Source organism: Charadrius vociferus, unplaced genomic scaffold (assembly GCF_000708025.1).
Source record: "Charadrius vociferus isolate BGI_N301 unplaced genomic scaffold, ASM70802v2 scaffold70, whole genome shotgun sequence".
Taxonomy (NCBI): domain Eukaryota; kingdom Metazoa; phylum Chordata; class Aves; order Charadriiformes; family Charadriidae; genus Charadrius; species Charadrius vociferus.
In genome coordinates, this window is record NW_009646851.1 from 3,247,174 (window position 1) to 3,266,992 (window position 19,819).

The following is a 19,819-nucleotide window of genomic DNA, read 5'->3' on the forward strand; positions in this document are numbered from 1 at the left end:
GGTTGGTGTTGTTTTTTTTTTAATAGAAGCAAATTTAAACACTAAGTGCATATGTAAGTTAGGGAGTAGCCTCACAGTTGGTGTAAGCCAATTTAAGACTAGTTTACTGAAAGGACTGGCCTCTGGCTTTACACTTTGTATCGTTACTAGTTCTAACTGAAAATAATGTTGAAGGGGTATTTATTGTATTTAAAATCAGGAAATAGTGAACTACATGGACACTAAGGGCAGTGTTGAGGTTTTCCATATAGGTTTTATGTTTTAGTAATGAATAGTAAAATGTGTTTACTGGTCTTCATATGTTTCTTCCCAGGTTGAGCATGTACTTCCTCTTCTGAAGCGAGGAATTGGTATCCATCACGGTGGTCTGCTTCCTATCTTAAAAGAAACCATAGAAATTCTTTTCTCTGAGGGCCTAATAAAGGTATATATTTTATGTCCATAATTAGGTTTTTCTGTGTTGTGAATACACAGTCAGTAATCCTCAAAAACTGAGAAGTACATCTTTGCTGGGAATATGCACTAGGGTTAAGTGGAGATCTGCTCCTTGACTGAAAAAGGTGAAAGACCCATTGCACTGAAACTGAAAAACGCTTTGTGCTTTGAAAGTGATTCTAAGCGTAAGGCTTACTGCTTACCAGAAGCTTTCTTTGAATATTGTGTGGACCGGTAAGTAGGCAATTTTAAGAAGAGCTACACACATATGAAGGGAAAGACCACATTCTGTGGCTCTACATACTGGGCTCTACAAGTGCACATGGCACCTCTGAAAGCCTGTAGCTGTTCCAGTGGCACAGGTTAATTGATGCAGCTCCCTTTCCTTGAGAAATGCAAATATTTACATAAATGCCTTCATCTTTATCTGAAAAAAAAAAAAAAAAATCTTGAAGCTGGTTTGTTGGTTTTTTTTCCCTCTGTATAAGGAAAAGTTTGTAGTCTTTAATACTTTGCCTTAGATGTCTTATGTTAGTGCATAATTACAGCTGTAGTTTTAAGTGTTCCAGATTTGATTCTAAAGTATTTAAACTTAGAGTGTCTAACATAAACATTTTCTTCAGCTGTTTTATGATATATTTTGCTCCATAAATGACTGTAGACATTTACCAAGCTGTTTGTCGGTTGCTGTAAAGGACATAAGCTCAGAAAAATCTAACCTTACATGAAAGTTGTAGAGGTTTTTTGGGTAGCTATCTGCTATTTTCTTCTTGCAGACTTTGAATGTGGTAATTATTCTTTTTCATTAATATAATTTGCACCCCCTTGTGTTTTCTTTTAGAGTCTTTCACATGGTCCCATCTAACTAGTTTTCATGTTTTCCCAGAGGAAATAAAGGAAGGGAGAAAGAATGTTTTTGGTCCAGTTTTTAAATATTGAATGTGCCTATGTTGACTGTACATAAGTAGTAAAATCTGGAGAGGTTTTGTGTAGCAATCTCTAACTCTTTGCACGTTTGCTTAAGAGCCTTTGGTTTTGCTTGCTTAACTTTAGTCTGTTTATTTAGGCCTTATTTGCAACAGAGACTTTTGCTATGGGAATTAATATGCCAGCCAGAACTGTGCTATTTACGAGTGCCAGCAAATTTGATGGAAAAGATTTCCGATGGGTAAGTGAAAAACAGGTTCTGTAGAATAACTGAATTGCATTATTTAAGCCTTATTAGAGTTACATTTACTCTTGACATAACCATTTCAGTGTAGTCGAAACTATTTTTCTTCTTACAAAAATCTTTCTTTGTTAATTAATCTATTTATAATTAGTGCACAAACTCTGGAAGACAAGATTCCTCATATTATGCGTGAGATTATTTATTTTAATAGATACAGTAAAAGGGCATCAAACACTGGTAAGTGGTGGACATTGGATTAGACTAAGACTTCTGCACAACTTCTCCACAACTGTGAGACCCAAGTATTTTCTTCTGTTTCAGAGGAATGTGTAGAATAAGTGGGCTCAGTACCGTATCATAATGATCACTAAATTTCACAGAATCACAGAATCACAGAATGGTCAGGGTTGGAAGGGACCTCTGGAGATCATCTAGTCCAATCCCCCTGCCAGAGCAGGGTCACCTACAGCAGGTTGCACAGGACGGCATCCAGGCGGGTTTTGAATGTCTCCAGAGTGGGAGACTCCACCACCTCTCTGGGCAGCCTGTGCCAGTGCTCCACTACCCTCAAAGTAAAGAAGTTCCTTCTCATGTTAAGATGGAACTTCCTATGTTCAAGTTTATGCCCATTACCCCTCGTCCTATCACTGGGCACCACTGAAAAAAGACTGTTCCCATCCCCCTGGCATCCTCCCATTAAGTATTTGTAAGTATTAATAAGATTCCCCCTCAATCTTCTTTTCTCTAGACTAAAGAGACCCAAGTCCCTCAGCCTTTCTCCATAGGAGAGATGTTCCAGTCCCCTAATCATCTTCGTTGCCCTTTGCTGGACCCTCTCCAGCAGTTCCTTGTCTTTCTTGAACTGGGGAGCCCAGAACTGGATGCAGTACTCCAGATGCGGCCTCACCAGGGCAGAGTAGAGGGGGAGGATGACCTCCCTCGACCTGCTGGCCACACTCTTCTTGATGCGCCCCAGGATGCCATTTGCCTTGTTGGTCGCCAGGGCACATTGCTGGCTCATGGTCATCCTGTTGTCCACCAGGACTCCCAGGTCCCTCTCCACAGAGCTGCTCTCCAGGAGGTCAGCCCCCAACCTGTACTGATGCATGGGGTTATTCCTCCCCAGATGCAGTACCCTACACTTGCCCTTGTTGAATTTCATTAGGTTCCTCTCTGCCCAACTCTCCAGCCTGTAATTATTATTGTGATAGATTTATATTGTGATAGACCCAAGGAAAGAGATCATTTACCTCAGGAGGGTATTAATTGTTCTGTTATAGCAGAGTATTTTGGGTAGCCCACAGAAAGACAGAAATGTGTGGAGGGAGAGACAGGTTCTTAAACAGCTGGAAAACAAATAATTTAAAAGTTTTAAACATCAAAACCAGGTATGTGATTCACATGTAAATAATAATAGGAGTGTACAAGTCATTAGAGCAAAACTTTTCTAAATAAGTGTCAGGGTTCATCTTTCAGAGATGAGAAAATTGCGGTAAACAGGACAAGTGACTTGACGTGCATTGTGAAGTAAACATTTCTTCAGTCTTTGGCTGTTCGGTTGCACTGTTCACTCAGTCTGATTGCATGTCTTTAAGATACACGTGAGAATTAGGTACCTTTGAGGTATCAGATAGGTGGAACTCCTGCTGTTAAAATGTTTTAGCACAGTGTCTTTAAGTAGTTTTTGAGATCTGACTTAAAGTGAAACTCAGGAAGTTGTTGGGAATGCATGTTCTGTAGATGACAAAAAAGTCCTGGTTTATAACTTATTGAGACATAGGGAACCAGTTATAGCTGGCTCTTGTCCATGTCCCATTTCTTTATAACCTCGTCAATTTCACGGTTAGTAGGCATGGAAATACTGCCCTTGCTAGGTATCAGTATTTTAATGTTACATTTGAATAATTTGAATGAAATTATACGTTATTTGAAGATGGTGAAGATGCATTATTAGTATGTTGAAGATGTATTGTATTTTAATAATCTCCACCATGCCCAACAACCTTCCATCACATGAGACATTAGGAGAATTATTAAACTTATGTACTTTGTTACAGAAATCACTGTAGCTGTGGCAGCATTAGTTAACTTTCTCTGCTGACATACATTATTCGTAGTTGTGGATTTGTATCTTAGTAGCTTAGTGATCAGTTATGAGTAATGAATTCAATGTGTGAAAAGTTCATGTCTTGGATAACTCTCCTTTGCTAATTTTTGTGCATCGTGGTCATTTACTGTATAATTGTAAATAGCACTCTTTATGTTCTTGCTATTTTTCTTATGGTTTTTGGTTTGTTTTGGGTTTTTTCTCATTTTATCCTAGATATCCTCAGGTGAATACATTCAAATGTCAGGCCGTGCAGGACGCCGAGGTATGGATGACAGAGGAATAGTAATTCTTATGGTGGATGAAAAAATGAGTCCAACAATTGGCAAGCAGCTTTTGAAGGTAGGAGAGAAGTTAACTTTTTTCTTGTCCTCCCCACTAAGGTGATTCTTATTTGAGTAATGTGATGTGTAAAATTATACACCTGGAATAAAAAGTATGTAGATCATGCAGGCAGGACATGACAGCTCCTAAAAGGAGTATGGGCTTTCGCTTAATTCTTACTAAAATGGGAGGTTTTACTGTGAAACAAAATTAGAAGACAAGTATCATCCTTCTCTGTATAAAAGTGATCTCAGGGAGAAGAGGTAGAATTATATCCTGTTTTCTAGTGATGTCACTACTACTGCAGTATTCTGTTCATTTTGTGCTGACCACAGTCAGTTCAAGGATGTTGCTGAACTGGAAAAGGCTTGGTTCTGTGGCAAAATAAAACTTTGGTAATGGACATTTCAGTGTGATAGACAAATTGAACAAAATAATCCAAAACATGAGGTACATACGATAATTGAGAATAGTGAGATGGCTGTCAGTGAGCTGAAATTACCTATGGAGGAATTTGTAGTGCTTGTAGGAAACTTTGAGGTTTGGAAATCAAGAGGTTGAAAAAAACAGTGTTGTGGTTGAGATGGGCATTAGATTATAGGGCTTCCCCAAACTATAATGGAAGTTGTTACAGATCATTACAATAATACCCTCTTCTTTATAATTTGAAGGTAAAACATTGCACTCATTACACTTCTCTTTAAATTCTGTGGCAAAAATCGCCATAATGAAGCATAATATTCTGTAATGTGTATCGCTGTTTATGGTAATTGTGCACACATGTTAAAATTGAAAACTTGGGGAATTACTCTTCACGCTATTCAGGAGCTTGTAGCCTTGGTACAAATAAGAGATCGTTTGTGTTCAGACTGAACTTACAATATTGTTAGAGTTTGTATAAACTGTGGGAATCACCTTAAGTCAGCATCAGGGTATGTTAATAAAAAGCATGTATTTGTTGCCAAAAAAAAATCAGTTGCCAATATATGTCTATTTTGTTCAGACAAATGAAGAACCAGGGGAAAAAATATGTACATGGCTGCTGCCAGTTATGCAGATGTGGATTCTTCATTGTGTATCTTGCTCTGTCAGCATGACCTGTTAATTTATAATAAACATGTACATTAGATCACTGTTATATACAGTAGCATTTACCTTCTTAAAATCAGAGTTTTCATGAATGCTACATTATGGCTAACTAACCAGAAATTAGTAAAATAAGAAATTTTGAAAATACTGGCACTCATTCATGTTTGGTAGCATTAGGTTTTGAATTTTTTTTTTTAGTCTTGATTTGATTTGTGTTTTCTCAGTGGAGTGGACATATATTTATTTGTTTATTTGCACATTTAATGCATGTGTACATCTCTGAGATTTATGAAGACTAAGTATTTTAACTGGGGTTTTATGAGTTTTTAAGACTATTTTAAAAAATAGATGTAATTTTGTGGTATGCTTATTTAAATTAAGGCCTTGTACCTTTGTACTTCCACAGCTGAAAAATTAAATGGCAGGAGATACAAAATGAGCGAAGAAAAAAACAGTTCTTACAAATAGCATTAATTTTCTGTACATGCAATCTGTAGTTTATAAAGAGCATCCCCTAAAGGTTAATTTATATGAAATAATTGTATATAGCTTAAGAAAAATTGATATTTCAATTATTTCTCTTCAAACTTTATGAGATAGTAAGATCAACCATTCAGAAAGTGGGTTTTTTAAGTTTAAGTTCAGTAGTTTGTGAATTGCAGAACTCAATCTGTATGAATTAAGACAAAAAAGAAAATAGATCACTTACTTTTTTTGTACTATCTCTATTTTTTGTCTAGATTTTAAGGAAATAAAAGTATTTCTTTTATTGAAACTATAAGCCCTTTCATTTATTTTTTTATTCCTTCCAAATTATAAGGAAACAAAAGGGAAAAATCATGGCAACTTTCTTGCTTTCTATGTTATATCTCGGTTCTTCTCCAGTGATCTAAATAAATCCATGTATTTCGTTAATTTTCCACATTATTTCACTTGTGAACAAGGACTGAATTGAAGATTTATTTGAAAAAGGTCTGAAGGGCCTATAATGAAGGTGTTGATGCTTCTGTAACTATTCAGCCAATTGCTGAAAAGGCAGTGAAAGTAATGTTTTGTGAGGTGAGCAGTACCACATAAAAATCATTCTTTTCCTTTTTAAATAGAAAACACATAGGGGACAATTCATGTCAAAATAGGCAAAGAATGTATGCAGACAAACTTTTCTTCAATATTCACATTTTGTATTCATTGTTAAGTGTGTCTGAGTTAGGTTTTACTTACTGACTGACAGTGTTTGTCTGTAGTAAGGATCACTATCATGTCTTGGGACGGTATTTTGCTGCCACATCAAGTATTGTGGCTTTGCTCCAGGATAAGCTAAAGATTTATAGTGAAAACTTCAGAAGAAATAAATTAGCCATATTGAGAATGATAGGACACTTACATAGGACATTTTTATCGTAGCTCTTCAACCCTAATGCAAGTATGATCCAAACCATTTCCTGAATGCTAGAGCAAAACATCCAGGAATAATGGTATCAGCTGGCTAACACTGCCATCAGTGAAGTGAGAGCTTTGAGTGTGTTTCAGTACCAGCAGTACTGCTGCAGCTGTGCTGTTGGGATGCGGCGCTGTTCGTTGCGACATTGTGTACAGTACTTGAAACTTGAATTCAAAGTTTGAATCTTAGATGGAGTTCTTATGAGGGATATTTGTAAATATTTCTCAAACTCAATACTGTACACTTGTCTTCTGCAGTGTAACTAGGTTTTTTTGTTTATCCTTAGCATTTATTTGATCACTGAATATTTAGTAAACTGATGACTTGCACAAATCTATAAAACTAAATGCTTACAATACTGTTGGATAGCTTTCTGAAGACAGTAAATTATAGCTTTATGTTTGCGTAGTACTATTTGATGGGAATCTTTTTTTTCCTTAATTAAAATCTTTAGCTACATGGTGTTAGTTTAGGTAGGAAGTGGAAAGCTTCTCCTTGACACTAGATGGCCTTTGAAACCAGAGCAGTGTCTCTCTAGTTGGAATTTAGCCATGTTACAAGCATGTATCCTACGGAGACAGTTGAATTACTGCACAGTGGTAATCTGTTAATGTGTCCAAAAGACAAAAATCTTAAGCTCATTATGTTACAGAAATGAATGTTTGTATAATGAAAGGAAACGGGCTAATATAAGTAGTTTTTTGAGCCTTGAACTTGAGTTTATCACTTGTTTGTATCTGCTGTTTCCTTCACAGGAGATGTTAGATGGACTGAAAAATTGAAAGAAAACATTCATCTAGCCAGATAAAATGCACAGTATTATGATTTCCTTGTCATTTGCATATGGACGTAAAGTAGCCTGATCCGGGCTGTAGGAGGTATTCCACTAGCTAGCTACATCTGGCTTCTTGGCAGGGCCTTCATATATAGAGTTGGCCGTACTGTGTTTATTTGACCTGTATACTGCGATTAGAAATCTGTCTGGTCTTGTTGTATTTTATTTTGACTCTTAGGTTGTTTTAGTTTATGAGGCAAATGAACAGGATAGCAATTAAGAGTTTAAAACTTTTCTCTTTAACTTCCTGCCTGTTTGCACAGCTCTCATATGACCGCTGTGCAGTTGTTGGAAAGATTCTTAGTATTGAAAGAGCAAATCATCTTTCCCTTATAATTGAGGCAGCATCATTACATATTTTGTGTTTTAATCATCTGCCATGTAACACGTATGACTGTTCCTTCCAGGCTCTGTAGTACAAAGAAAATTGTATTAGCATGAAAAGCAATATTTATGTAAAAATACATACCTTTATGCTGATTGGGAATAAATGTAAGATTGGAAATGGTGAGGAGGTGATGAGAAGCTTCAATTGCTAGAAGAGGAAGTTTCTGGAACAGGAGCTATTTAGTAAAATTGCTGGAATTTGGTACTTTTGCATAAGCATAGCTACCTGTCTGCAAAAGGAATTAATAATAGGCCTTGGGCACCAGTGTAGTTTTGTGTGGATTTCTAATATAGAAAGTGTAACAAGCAACTAAAACTCTTGCCCAAGGTTGTGAGGAACGCTGTAGTTACGTAATACTATTAAAAAAAGTGATAAATCAGCATTCAGGAAAAACAATAGTTAATGTGTAGGAAAGAAATACTCTTTTATGCAAAAGTAGCTCCTGTAATCTTTGACTGTGAGGTTGCCTGTTCCTTCTTTTGGCTTGTCTGGTATTGACTGATAGGTCATGGGTCTGCTCCTGTATTGGTATTTCTGTGTTTTAAAATAAATATGGGTGTATACGATCTTGAATTGGGTAGAAAAATAGTAAAACTTCAAAAATTACCTAATGTAAAAGTGTAGATTGTGTTGTTTGAGTGGTTGGGGTTTTGGGTGCTTTTTTGTTGTTGTTGTTGTTAGGTAAATTTAGGACAGTCCAAAACTGTTGTTAGTCTTTGTTACTCTTTAAAATACCCATATTCATTAACATCATACTCTTGAAATTATTAGTGTGTTTTTGTTCAGATGGTCTCCTTTCACTAATACATAGAAAACCCTTCCAGTGAATGGGAGGTTTTTTTCAAGTCGTAAGACGTGTTCTGTTAGTGACACTAAGTTCTCATTTTGCTCTTAAAAATGGTACTGAATTTTTACTGTATGGTCAGGCAAGAAGCATGTGAATAGAACATCAGCAGATGTCGTTTTCGCAAATGAAATGGTTAGCACTGTCTGAAGTGAAGAAGCAGAGCTCGTTAGCTGTGCATGGCTGCCACAGAAGGCAAAAACAGGGCGCTGCTGGCAGTGTGTTTTAATCATCTGCCATGTATCACATACGACTCGAGGTACAATCATATGCAGGCTGGCATATGATTGCACCTCGAGTAGCAGTTGTTTAGTGCGGTGTTTGGCAAAATTGCCGCACAAGCTTCTTTGGCAAGAGGGTATCCTGATACAGTGTCTATGAATAATGTTTTGTGTGCAAAACGTGGTGGCTTGTACTGAAACTGGTATGGAATGATATGGGTTACTACTTCACTTTTATGATAAAGGCTCCACAGAATCTTTAGTACTGCTGATCGTCCACCTCTTTTAAAACTGTACTGTGTGCAGATTTTCCATTTACTTTTCCCCAAATGCTTTAAAGATATTTCTAGAGAAGCAAGCTGGTATTTCAGTTAATTTCCCATAACTTGTGAGTGAGTAGTGAATAACAGCTCTCCATTTAATTATGTTGTTTGGGACTATGCACGAGACAGTAGGTGAAGCCATCTAGCGAGGCTGTCTCATCAGCGTTCAGTCCCTCTTCAAACATCAACTTAATATGTCAGCTTAGTTATACTATTGTACTTTGGTTTGACTTAAAGCTTACTCATACGGGAAAAAAAATAAATGCCTTGCGATTTGAGAAATTTACCAAAGCCTAGTTTGGGAGAGAAATAGACTTCAGCTGGAGGGTGATGCTAACACTTGTTGCAAAAGTTGTTGCAAAAAGATTGTCACTAATGATTGGAGGACAGTATAATGTTGTTTCCAATCTACAGTTGGGACGTAGATGAGAATCTCAGTAAAACAAACATTTTGGATACTTTATCAAAACTTAGATAAAAATAATTTTAATGTGAATTTTGTATTGTAAACTGCCAAACTTTTCTTGTTCTTATGAACCTTGCACTACAGAAATTTTCCAGGCTTCAATTTGGGACGGTACTTAACTTCTTACCGTAGTTTAAAATCTTCTTAAAATCAACAAGATTTTAGGATGCAATCATGGACAGAACTAAGCTGTTGTAAGGGAAACAGATATTCACATACTATCATGGACATGGTCACAGTTTTGTAGATGCCAGCTAGCAGATAGAAGAGAGCAGCAAATAAATAGTTCTTCTTCCTAATGTTTGCAACCAAAATGTGGGAAGTTGGAGTGCATCAGATGGTGTGTAAAATGGTTAGTCACTCTTGAACTTCACCTCAAGATTTTCCAGACCCAGTAGGACTAAGCTAACTGGTATTATTTATTAATTGTGGTTGCTGCTTGTTAATGCCACAAGTTACTTGAAGTTCATTAGGTCGGTTTGTGGAAAGCAATTTCCCCCCAACTGACAGATTTTTGAGAAATTTTCTTTTACTTTGATAAATACATCACTACAAATATAAATGCATTTTGACTTATTAAGCTGCTTTTTTTTTTTGTCTTCTTAAAACAAAGATGGTAAGTGTGAGATGAACAGAAGACAAAGTTCCTTTTTTTTTATTTATTTTTCTGTTATCTTTTTGTGAAAGTATATAGTCTTTGCTAGGGAAATACATTTCCTTTAGGTTAAAACATACTGCATATTTACTGAAATTGGAAATTGTCGCATCACTGACCTGGTACCTGAAATAGCAAATCTGAACCCAAAGTGTGTTGAGGATTGCAGCTAGCTTCTGAGTGCAGATACAGATACTGTTTGGTTGGTTTTTTTTTTCTATTTTGGCTTTCTTTGAGTCTATCCAACTTAGAAGGAGCAAAATTATTCTCTCAAATGTATTATGCAAATACAGTTATAGTGTTACCAGGCCAGCTTAAATCCAAAAGAATAGTTGCACAGTATGGTGTTGAATGCATGTTAAATTACCTTTCCTTTCGCCATCCATTTGTGTTCTCTTTAGAGCAATTCATGTAGCAGTGCTATGATCCTGGTTTGGGGAGGGCCAATTTTTGAATTTTTAGGTTAAAGTATGATATTTGTGTTGTATAAAATATTTGCTTGATGTTTTAAATATTGCTTTGTTAAGTTGGGATGCCTTGGTACAAGTGTGTAGGGTTTTTTTGTTTATTTTTCTGTGTTCAGTTCAGAAAGAAGATGAAAGTCTCAGGGGAAGAACAGAACTTGGAGTTACCAGCTTGAAGTAAAACTAAGGATAGTTATGATGGTAGGAGATACGGTATTAGAGAGGGTAAATGACTGAAAAGTTCAGTTATTCGGAACTAACTTCAGATGGTGGTAGTTGCATGCGAGAGAAATCGAGATACTTTTTTTTTTCCTGTTATGTCTCTTATTACAACTGGAGCATTTGTGAAATCCAAGCCTGAGGTATTTTCATCGGCACAGCCTGCTAAAGCCGTCCTTTGCCACCCACAGTGGCTCCTCTTTGTGTTGGTGCAGTTCTTTTGGGCCAAAGCAGTGAGCCAGATTGGTAATAAAATTGTGCTTAAAACAACTGCTTACCATTGTCTGTTAAAAATAACCCTACAGAGGGGTTTTTATTGGTTTTATGGTCATGGTAATGTAGCTCAGGATAATCCTGTTATCAGTGTAACTGCAAAGTTGTTTTAGATATTTCTGAGAGAGATCTGATTATTCGTTTAGTGGAAAAAGTATGTGCTGTTAATTAACATTTCACTAAAGGTGTTTGTCTTACAGATGCATCAAGCAGGCACTTGCATTTTTATTTAATGAGGTTTTTCATAGAAATTCCTAATGGTGACTGTTACAGACAGACAAGTGTACTTATTTCACCCTTGTGATGAAGCAACTGGGAGACCTCTTAAATATCATCTGTGTGTTCTGTTCTTTGCTCTTTTTGTAAAGAGGTTCTTTGTTTCTTTTTTGGAAACTCATTCATCCAGCTTATTTCTGGAAACACTGGTAAGCAAATGAAACTGTCGGTGGACCAAATGGCATAAAATATGTCCCGTAGTGTATCTCATTTGTGTCATTATGAAAGATACTTTATTGTTGCTTTGGAAGTTACCTCTTTCATCTTTGTTAGCTTGTAGTGTCCCTGTGAGTTAGTTTCAGACAGTGTTTGTGATCTTTTGTTCCTTGTGAAGGCTTTGTACACGTTTTCCTTGAGAGGCTGGAGACCAAGAAAGTTATGTGCAAAATTTGTTCCTCTCTGCATGGGAACAGTTTTGAAAATGTAAATATTTTTCTCCCACTGTAAGAGAGAACAGAGAGAGTAACCCTTACCAAATGTACGTCTTGCTCAACACTACGTGCCATAATGCAGCAATGACAGCTCTTGCATCTCTGGTTTAGACAAAGCTTCCAAGTCTTAACAGCAATTAAAAAAAAAAGTGAAAAAAAAAAACCCCTATGAATATCAGTTCCAGACACTAATCTTCCTCCTCCCCAGTCCTTATATCTTTGTAGTTTGTGCGGGCAAGAAATGGTAGGACTAGAAAATGCTGAATGCCCTGTTGGATGATTTGATTGTGTTAAGAAGAGCTCCATTCTGAAATGATTGGCAGTTAAACAGGGCACAATGTATAGCAGCTGTAGTTTTCAGATAGTTCTTAACTAAATTATTTCTGTAGTGAGTTGTTTATGGTCACGTTCTTGGTTTTTAACATCGGCTTAAACCAATCATTCTTTTGCAACCCAAATCTTGGAAAACTTGAAAGGGTTGGTAAGTTGGCTTAAAATTTCTCAAGAAGTGAAGTGGTTGCAAGTGCACAAAGTAGGTCATTAATTTCTGAGAACTTTAGTTGATATATCCAGGCTGTTCTCATGTATCCAAGCAGTTTGTATACAGAGGGATAAAAAAGCTTGCAAAATAGTTCTGCTTTTTTTTTAAAGTACTCAGAAACAAATCTGTTGCTACTGTGTATTGAAGATTTGGGGTGGGGGGACTGCCCTCTTTGAAGGGATGAGTGGGAGGATTACTTGCAGAAAGGACGCCAGAGGAGAGGGATGGTAATTCAACAACAACAATAAAGTCATGGACACAGTGTGTGTTTGAAAGTGACTTCTTGACATGTGTTCAGGGCAGTCTTTCTCATCAACTTTTTTTGCAGCTCTGATCAGTTAGGCTTTCGCCTGATCTTCTGCATGAGTAGTTGGTGGTTCTTCCTTTCTCTAATATGGAGCTTTTTCTCTGGAGACAAGGGAGAGGCTTCCTCAGAGACTGAGAGAATTTGAAGCAGGCGATTGCGTGCCCTAGCTTGTCAAAGAGAAGGTTGATGAATTCTGACAGGAGGATCTATGGTAGAGGTTGAGCTAAATGTCATGCACATGCTTCACAATATTTTTAAGAAAGTAAGCAAGAAAAGGAATCGATCTGGAAGGTGGTGGCACAGGACTTGTGCAGAGAAAGGGACTGTAAGAGAAGGAAGCATAACGGGGAAAATGTAAGTTAAACTGATATGCCTCGTATTATATCTTATCAGCAAGCAAAATCCAGGGTAGTTGAACACTTTATACTGTGTAGGCTCTTCAAGAGCAATTTAGGAAAGGAAGGCCCACCTTTTCCATTTTCCTGTCAGTAATATATCCTGTTTCCTCCCCTCCTGTTCTTCCCTTCCCTCCACCATATGTATCTGACAGGTGTCTTTAGGTAACCACTAATGGCCTCTTCAGTGATCATGCCAATCTATAATTTGCGAGAAAAGGTCTACTCATGTATTGTGAAGCAAGGGCATCCAGGTGATTGATGCCTGTTAGATGTAAGTCTTGTTGATAGCCTGGGGTAGTCAGTAGAGACTAATGCACGCTGCAGAATTCACTGGATGTGCTGAAGATGTAATACAATAAAGCTACTATAGCTAGTTAATTTGGAAAAGTAACAGGTCCAGTTTTCAGAAAAAATAAGCTGCTCAGACTTTTTGATTTCGAATGTAGTATTGCTTAGAGAACAACACTGAGAAAAAAGGAATTTCTGAAACTTGGATAAAGATGTGTTTATGAAGTGCAGGAACAGGAACAATTCACAGATTTTGCCAAAACAGGATTCGTATTTTAACTGCTTTGTCTTAATAGAATGATTTTATTTTCAAATTGTAAAATGCTGATTATGTGTTTAAAATAAAAGTTGCCACATCAGCAACTTGTTCAAATGCAGCCTTTCAAATAAGTCTGCTTTATATAATCTTTGAAATAGGTGAGGTTTTTAGTTTGTTCTTAAATCACTCCTTCACAATTCAACTGTGCTGATTTTTAAAAAGCCTTTAAAGTGTATCTGCAGGGATTGTTTGGTGTTTCTTGGCATGTTCTGTACATATGTTGTATAAAGTTCATTGTTTTCTCGCTTTATGATGGCATTTAAGTGAGACTGTGACACGATTTTATTCTTTCAAATACTTGATAATCTTGCAAGCGCACAGCTAAGTTATGCTGTAAAGCTATGTAACATTGTCAGGAATGGAAAGAGGGGCTCATAGTGTGATTGGAGCAGTCACAGCAGCATTTTGCCAGATCTCTACTGGGCTGTAGATACGCCAGTGAGCTGTAGCCAGCAGGTGGGTGTATGCCAGCTGCTTTAGTTGGTGCCTGGGTACAGCAGTGGGTGTTGCTGTAGGAAAGAATCTGACCCACCATTAGCTGACACTGGCATAATTGTTGTGCCGTTCTTTAGTAAATGCCATTCTTTAAATGGCATTCTCTGTTGTAGAGAAGCAAGTTTTTTAGGGAGTGGTAATTTCTCTTTCCTAGAATAACTGATATAGTTAGAAAAATAGACAAGACCTTGGGTATGTAATCCTTTTATCAGGTCTAAGGAAAAAGCTGTGTTATACATTGGTTAGCATCAGCAACAGAAATTAGCTCATCTTTCTTTGGTGTATCATACCAGAGGCATCTGTAGAAACTTACGCTTTCCTCTGTGCGTTGTGGTTCAGCTGTTGATGTTGTACTTATTGACACATTTCTGTTAGTAGAAACCCATTTGTGGTAATTTCAGAACTGACATGATCTAATTTAAGAGGTATTTTTGGTCTGTGATGCATCACTTGAGGTGAAAACCTACATGTGTATTTATGATCTACTTACAGATGTAAGCTAGAATGACTGAGTCTCTGGCCATGGAGAGCAAAATGTTAGGCTATATGATTTATCTTAAACTTGTTTTACGTGTATTCATGTTGGTACTTTCTTAGTATAAACATTTGCTGAAGGCTTCTCTGTAACAGCTGGGTTTTTTTCTGAAATGAAATAAATGTGTAGGATTCTGGCACTTGGAAGATAATCTCATAAGGCTCTGTATCTCATATAAAGCAAACAGGATTACAGTATTCTTAAATCTCCTACATCTGAAGGAGTCTTAAATTAAAACTGCCTCTTATTAAATCTGACATCAGTGCATCAATGGATGTAGTATCAGAATTCCTGGCTGTACATTTAAAATTGAAATAAAAATGTGTATATTTTGGTAATGTAATTTAAAATGCATTAGACTTAGCTTGATCTAGGAGAGCACTTTATCTGAATTTCAGAATTTGCATGTATAAACTAATCATCAGTTATTTTGTCAATAGCCATTTATTTTTTTATTATGTATGATGAGGGAATATCTCTGCCAGATATGCTCCTGTATAGCAAAAGGCAAAGATATGAGTTGCAAAAGGATACAGTATAATTGGTTTTCGGTAAAGCAAATCTTTAGCTTAAAAGGAAGTGTAGAGGAGCGTGTTTCCCAGTGTCAGCCCTTTCTGAGCTTCTAAAATGTCTGATAGAGTATCTTGAACTTTCAGCAATCATATAGTTGCATGAAAAATATGAAATAAAAGCATCCTCATTTTCTTGTTACCTGTTTTAGTTGTTACTAATTCAACATGTTTAATCATAAGTGAATTTTCTCACATGCTTTATTGAAATGACAACACTTGTTTAGTAAATCCCTTATTTCATGTATAGGTCACTCTTTAAGAAACAGTAAATACTAAACCATTGCAAACCATTGCACTTCCTCTTCTTATAATATACTTTTAGATTAAGTATCACTTGCCATTTTGTTCCTCATTATCCGACACAGTGGATTGCTAGTGTCTTCAGTGATATAGTAGTATTTTTAGCAGACCTTACTATTTTTCTCTCTATGCCTTTTCTAGATTTCTTGTAAGTCCAGACCTCTTTGAGTCTCCACTTGGAAATTTTGTTTTGAAAAAACACCAAATTTCACTGTTTTGCTGTTTAGTAAGATACTAAACCATACTGGTCCCAATACGGACCCCTGAGGAACACCACTTGTCACTGATCTCCAGCTGGACATTGAGCCATTGACCACTACCCTCTGGATGCAACCATCCAACCAATTCCATATCCATCGAACAGTCCACCCATCAAATCCATACCGCTCTGATTTGGAGAGAGGATGTTGTGGGGGACTGTGTCAAACACCTTACAGAAGTCCACATAGACAATATCCGTAGCTCTTCCCTTGTGCGTGATGAAGTCACTCTACCATAGAAGGCCACAAGGTTGGTCAGGCAAGACTTGCCCTTTGTGAAGCCATGCTGGCTGTCTTGAATCACCTCCCTGTCTTCCATGTGCCTTAGCATAGCTTCTAGGAGGATCATCATCTTTGAAAGGTCCTGGAGAACAGGTGAGGTGCCTGAGGACTGGAGGAAAGCCACTGTCACTCCAGTCTTCAGAAAGGGCAAGAAGCATGACCTGGGAAACTACAGGCTGATCAGCCTCACCTCCATCCGTGGAAAGATGATGGAACAGCTTGTTCTGGGTGTCATCTCCAAGCATCTGGAGGAAAAGATGGTTATCAGAAGTAGTCAACATGGATTCACCCCAATCTGATTGCCTTCTACGATGGCGTGACTGGATGGGTGGATGAGGGGAGGGCAGTGGATGTTGTCTACCTTGACTTCAGCAAGGCTTTTCACACTGTCTCCCACATCATCCTCACAGGCAAGCTCAGGAAGTGTGGGTTAGATGAATGGACAGTGGGGTGGATTGAACAGTGGCAGGCAGAGCCCAGAGAGTTGTGGTTAGTGGTGCAGAACCTAGTTGGAGATCAGTAACAAGTGGTGTCCTTCAGAGGTCAGTACTGGGTCCAGTCCTGTTGAATGTAGTCATCAATGAGCTGAATGAAGGGATAGAGTGTGCCATCAGCACGTTTGCTGATGACACAAAACTGGGCAGAGTGGTGGACACGCCAGAAGGCTGTGCTGCCTTACAGTGTGACCTGGACAGGCTGGAGAGTTGGGCAGAGAGGAACCTTATGAAGTTCAACAAGGGCAAGTGTAGGGTACTGCATCTGGGGAGGAATAACCCCATGCATCAGTACAGATTGGGGGCTGACCTCCTGGAGAGCAGCTCTGTGGAAAGGGACCTGGGAGTCCTGGTGGACAACAGGATGACCATGAGCCAGCAATGTGCCCTGGCGGCCAAGAAGGCCAATGGCATCCTGGGGTGCATCAAGAAGAGTGTGGCCAGCAGGTCGAGGGAGGTCATCCTCCCCCTCTACTCTGCCCTGGTGAGGCCACATCTCATTGTGCCTTAGCATAGCTTCACATATTGTGTGAACGTCATATTGTGTCCAGTTCTGGGCTCCCCAGTTCAAGAAAGACAGGGATCTGCTGGAGAGGATCCAGCAAAGGGCTACGAAGATGATTAGAGGGTTGGAGCATCTTTCGCAGGAGGAAAGGCTGAGGGACTTGGGTCTCTTTAGTCTAGAGAAAAGAAGACTGAGGGGGAATCTTATCAATGCTTATAAATACTTAAAGGGAGTGTGCCAGGGGAATGGGAACAGTTGTTTTTCAGTGGTGCCCAGTGACAGGACAAGAGGTAACAGGCACAAACTTGAACGTAAGTTCCATCTAAACATGAGGAGGGACTTCTTTACTTTGGGGGTGGCAGAGCACTGGCACAGGCTGCCCAGAGAGGTGGTGGAGTCTCCCACTCTGGAGACATTCAAACCCACCTGGATCCCATCCTATGCAACTGCTGTAGGTGACCCTGCTCTGGCAGGGGGGTTGGACTAGATGATCTCCAGAGGTCCCTTCCAACCCTGACCATTCTGTGATTCTGTGATCTGCTCCATGATCTTGCCAGGCAGCGGAGGAGGCTGACAGGTTGGTAGTTCCCAGGGTCCTCCTTTCTACCCTTTTTAAAAATGGGTGTAATGTCTCCCTTTTTCCAGTCAAAATAATGGAATCCAAATAATTGTCTATAGGAAAGATCTAAGTTTGTTATCTGAACTTTTCATTCAGATTTAATTTATAATATCGTAGTATAACTGTAGATATGGTGAGACATATAAATGCTGTTACATGTTAAGCATAATAAAATTGCCTAGGATTTGGTGAGACAGGTAATGTAAATTCAAGACAAGTTGTGCTTCCCATCAAAGCAGCTCCTCCTATGAAACACTGCATCATGATTTATTTGATATATTCTTACATGCTGCGGTTAACATTTTTTTAACTGGACAGTGTTCTTGGATATTTTTCAGGGTTCAGCTGATCCTTTAAACAGTGCATTCCACCTGACGTACAACATGGTATTGAACTTGCTTCGCGTAGAGGAAATTAACCCTGAATACATGTTAGAAAAATCCTTTTATCAGTTCCAACATTACAGAACTATTCCAGAAATAGTAGAAAGTAAGTATTACTCTGTGCTGTACTCATGAGAGTCAGTATAAAAGGTGCTGCATTGTGAGACTGGGTAGTTACATTTCATTATGCTTATAGCAGTTTATACTGGTGCAGTTCTTGTCTTCCCCGCCAACAGTTGCCACTACACCATTTGCTCGTATGTTATAATTTCAGGAAGAGTAATTTCCTCTTGTTCTTAGGATCTATATTGATATGCACTGTCAATCTGTGAAAAGAGCTTTCCTTTCTGAGTCAGACAAGAATGGTTGCCACATTGCTAAACAGTAGGACAGGAAGAAGGAAAAACAATTTAAATTTTCTTACAGCTTGTTAAAGGTGCAGAGAAGAAAAGTGTTCCTTTTTGTTATTCAGAACTTAGCTAAAAGAAAGATAATATTAATATATCATTACAATCTCTGAAAAGAGCTCAGGCACATGGCATTCCAAGTTGTGTAGAAAAAATCTTTAATTAAAATGCAAAGCAAAATTCAGAGGGGACCGAGACATTATTTGCACTCCACTGAGTAACTAGATTTTGAGCCATGATCTTTAAATAGTGTGTTTTCATGAGCCAAAGTCAGTTTCCAAAGATCTCAGCCAGTGCTTGAGAGTAAGGCCTCTTTCAAAACTTAACCCCAAAGAATGTTAAGAACACGAGAGGTAACCACTTCCTTTGCCACTGATGAATGAGCAGTTCATTTCTTCATTTGTTAATTGAATATTAAGAGAAACTGCGTGTGCGTGTAGCTTTGATAGACATGCGGGGGGGGGGGGGGTTGGTTTCATTTTGCAGGGTTCTGTTAGTTTGCAGGTGCAGTATTTAAGACAGTAGTATTCAAATATAGTATGTATTTCCTGAGAACCTCCTGTTCCAGTTGGCATGCCTAGATCTTCATTCTGGCATTCCAGCATTGCTGTTTAAATAGAGAAATGGAGTGGAAGAACATTTTTCATATTTCTTGGTCATTTTTTCTTTAGGTGCCATACTGGGCATTAGAATTTTGTCATTGCTTCAGCTGCAATTAAAAACACAAAGGAGAGAAATGGTTGTTTAGGTCAAGGAGGGAAGTATGCCATGAGTATGGCTTGCTAGCTTTTTTCTTTAAAAAGTTGGCAGCTAAAAATAGGGAACATTTCCCTGAGCTGTGTGTCAAGTCCCAGTGAACTGGGATTTCTGAGTCATCCATATTAATTCAAATAACACGCAAGGAGGTGAGCTAGTAGAGAGGAAAAAGATCTTTGTAATGTGTCCTGTGTTTATGTTTACTAGTGCTATTACCAGTGTGAGAGAATGAACCGTGTCGCTAATCATAAAAAGTGATTTGCCTAAATAAGGTGTAAAAATGTTCAAGGAAGAAAATACTGATTTCCAACTGATTAAATCAGAGCCTAAAACAGGTTAGTTATTAGAACATCTTCTAATAACTTCCCCCTTCTTACAAGACATCTTGTTAGAAGC

At 38.1% G+C, this 19,819-nt stretch overlaps 1 protein-coding gene across 1 annotated transcript in view; it reads left to right on the top strand.

The window, feature by feature from the left end:
* SKIV2L2 (superkiller viralicidic activity 2-like 2 (S. cerevisiae)) overlaps positions 1-19,819 on the top strand; it is a 51,730-nt gene that overhangs the window by 14,255 nt on the left and 17,656 nt on the right. The window contains exons 14-17 of the mRNA XM_009894226.1: positions 314-424; positions 1,502-1,603; positions 3,930-4,055; positions 18,216-18,366. Coding sequence (XP_009892528.1) covers positions 314-424; positions 1,502-1,603; positions 3,930-4,055; positions 18,216-18,366 — 490 coding nt within the window. The remainder of the gene's footprint in view (positions 1-313; positions 425-1,501; positions 1,604-3,929; positions 4,056-18,215; positions 18,367-19,819) is intronic.